General features: G+C 33.6%; 1 protein-coding gene across 1 annotated transcript; it reads left to right on the forward strand.

Moving 5' to 3' along the window:
• Positions 1 to 1,828: 1,828 nt before the first annotated feature.
• LOC134687760 (ankyrin repeat and KH domain-containing protein mask-like) lies at positions 1,829 to 3,229 on the forward strand. The gene has a single exon (XM_063548217.1). The coding sequence runs from the start codon at positions 1,829 to 1,831 to the stop codon at positions 3,227 to 3,229; it is 1,401 nt and encodes a 466-aa protein (XP_063404287.1).
• Positions 3,230 to 3,528: the final 299 nt, after the last annotated feature.

Raw genomic sequence — 3,528 nt, forward strand, 5'->3', positions numbered from 1 at the left:
CCTCCTTTAGTATCAAAGTTGATGCGGAAAAGAATGTGCCCGTTTTGTTGTCGACTTGGTACTTTATTCATATCAGGTTTCCATAATTCGAAACCTTTTTATGCAGAACGGAAACACAATATTGCAAACAATTCACGATTCAGCAGTGCAGTTCCTAGCATAAACCGAACATGAGTTGAACCTAAGTTGGTAAATGGATCTCACTATAATTTGAAATGCAAATTAAATAAATTAATATAACAAAACTTATATTCTGCAGTTGGAAAAATGTGTTTAATCAATTTAATTCTTAATATAGATACGAACATTTGGTAGGATTGCGTTTACCTGTTTCAATCATGTGTTTTGAAAAATACCTTTTGGTTTTTAATTGATATTGACAGAGTGAGGTATGTTCCAATTATTTGTAACACATATAGATATACACATGAATTCACATTCCAAACACATGCGTTGACACGTTGTTCATATTTGCAACGTCATAAAAAAAATCATTAAAGAAAAATAACCTGCCATAATAAGTACAAACGAAAACGATATAGATTCTTATCTAATATAGTATTATCTCCCCTATCATGAAAGTCATACGATGTAATTCATCAGAAGTGTATCTTAATTTAGGCTGTTAACAGATTGAGTCAAGAAACTTTGAAAACCGAGATTACAGCACTAGAATACAATCAGTTTCAAGGATCTCAGAAAAATGAAATAGAAAATATGAAAAGAAATATTTCCAAGATGAAAGATGAGATGTGTGAACTTCAAAATGAACTATATACCTGTCGGGATGAAATAACAGAAATTGAAGATGCTGTTATTTACTGCAGAAAGGATATAGAAGAAATAAATGAACAACATATTCCTCGTAACATTAGAAGTAAGTTAATAATGTTAACTGCTATGTTTCAAAATAACCGAAAATCGTTTGAAGTATACTTTTTTGAAAAACCTTTTTGATTTGAATTCAGAGAAGGGAAATAGGATCTTTTATGACATCGGAGGTTGCATTTTAGATCAGACATTTCTATTGTTTATATTCAACAAAATTAACAAATACCAACTTTTTTATATTTAAGAATGCCATAATACATTATTGGAAGATTGGAAAAGAAATGATATTCTATTCCTCGACGAAACACGGGGATACAAAGCAGCGATTGAAGAGGTTCATAAACATAGCATGGTGACATTCATTGGCGGTCCTGGTTCTGGTAAAACTGCGACAGCAAGACATATAGCATTACTATTTGAAAGGCTTGGTTGGGAGGTTGTCCCTGTGTGTAAAGAGGAGGAAATCATACGATATGGAAACTGTAATATTCGACAAGTGTTCGTGTTAGATGATATCTGAGGTGTTTTTGCTTTAGATATGACGAGATTTAATAATATAGCTTCAAGCGAGAAAAGCATTATTAGGTCACTTAGTAATAGTAAGTCAAAGCTTTTACTTACTTGTCGAAAGACGGTGTATAATGAGGCTAACATATTAAAACCATTTGTTTTCCAAAATGTAGTTGATTTAGAAAGCATGAACAATGAATTAAATGATTTAAAGAAGATGAAAATCATTAAAATACATTGTTCAAAGGCAGGCGTCGACGAAAAGTTCTATACTAACCTATCTCTAACGAATGCAAAAATAATGGTTCCATTATTGTGTCAACTATTTGCAGTTAATGTAAACTACCAAGTCATTGGCTCAAAGTTTTTTGCAAGGCCATTTGAAATACTACTTGAAGAAATGAGCAAACTACAAAAGACAAATACCGCACAATATGCATCTTTGGTGTTATGCCTAGTCAACAACAAAAAATTGTCAATTCACAATATGCCTTCAAAGCAAGTTAAGAAAAGGATTTACAACTCTTGTGGATTAGATCGAGGAACAGCAGATAGAAAGATATTCGATGCTTTAACTTATATTGAAGATACTTTTGTAGTGAAGTTTGAAAACGAATATTCATTTATCCATGATTCAATTTACGAAACCGGTGCATACCACTATGGAAATGAATTTCCAGAACACATATTGGAGTTTATGCCAAGTAACTTTATAGCCAATAAAGTTGTTGTAGATGGGAATCCTTCATTTGATGATTTAAACATAAAGATAAAAGAAAGACACTTTTCAAAATTAGCTGAAAGATTATATTTAGATCTAGAATCAGACAAACTGTTTGACGTTTTTATGAACAAGGCACTTAAATATCAGCCATTCCTTTATGTGTTCTTTCAGTTGATGAAAAAGAAATCGTACGAGGACTTTAAGATTACATTTTTTACTCCAATCACCAGGAATTGTGAACATTTGATAGATTACGAAGACAAAGCGGGGAGAACGTTTGAGAATATGTATCGTGATGAAACCTTCAGGAGAGAACTTTTAACAGATAAAAGAGTAAAAGTTCAACAAGAACAACGAGAACAACATTACGGCATACGCGGCAATGACGTCACTTATACAATCAGATTGATTAGTTGGGTTGTTTATTACGGGCACACTCTCCTTTTACAAGAAATTGTTAATCACGTTCATGATCATAACGATTCTACTGACATCGTGTTCGGTTCAAATATAGAAGAACAAACCAGATTACTGATATTGTCTGTTTACAATGGCGATCCATGTATGGTGGAACTAATATTAATGTACATGAAAAAAGAGAGCATAGACGCTACACCTATGTATATGTCCGACATCGACTACCTTGATGAAAATTATCATAGGACTATCGAACCTCTAAATGCAGCTTGTCACTATGGTGATTTGCAAATTGTAAAAGTATTAGTACAGTCTGATGTAAATGTCAACGTGTGTGAGTATCACGAGTTTCCGTTAAGTGTTGCAACAGAGAATGGAGATTATGAGATGGTTAAATACTTAGCCGAAAACGGTGCAAATGTCAACGCTTTTAAACCTCGTGTTCATATCACAGATGGTAGTGCACCACCCTTATATATAGCTTCAGCGTATGGATATACTGCTATAGCGAACTGTCTTGTACAAAACGGCGCCGACGAGAACAAGGATATGTTTTATGAAAGGACACCTTTATTTGAAGCTTCAAGTCGGGGTTTCAAAGACATCGTAAAATTGCTTGTTGAAAACGGCGCAGATGTCAACTTTTGCGAGCACGAAAAAAAATCACCACTATTTATTGCCTCAGAAGCTGGCCATTCAGAAATTGTTTCGTATTTGGTTAAATGGGGTTGTGATATTAACTTATGAGACATATATGGTAAATCGCCGCTTTTAGCATCAATTGAAAGTGGTCATTTTGATGTCGTTCAAATATTGATTAACAATAATTGCAGAATAAATGCCCAAGTAACTGGTAACAAATTACCACTTACATTTGCATTAATGCAAGGGAATTTCGAAATAGCAACCTTTCTTATCGAAAAGGGGGCAGATTATATCATTCCAAATGATTTTGGAGCATCGTCGTTACAACTTGCCCTCTGGAAGAATCATACTGAAATATTGCGACAGATTATATCAATGGAAAACCAAAAGATACGTCATAG

This window comes from Mytilus trossulus, chromosome 10 (assembly GCF_036588685.1).
Source record: "Mytilus trossulus isolate FHL-02 chromosome 10, PNRI_Mtr1.1.1.hap1, whole genome shotgun sequence".
Classification (NCBI taxonomy): domain Eukaryota; kingdom Metazoa; phylum Mollusca; class Bivalvia; order Mytilida; family Mytilidae; genus Mytilus; species Mytilus trossulus.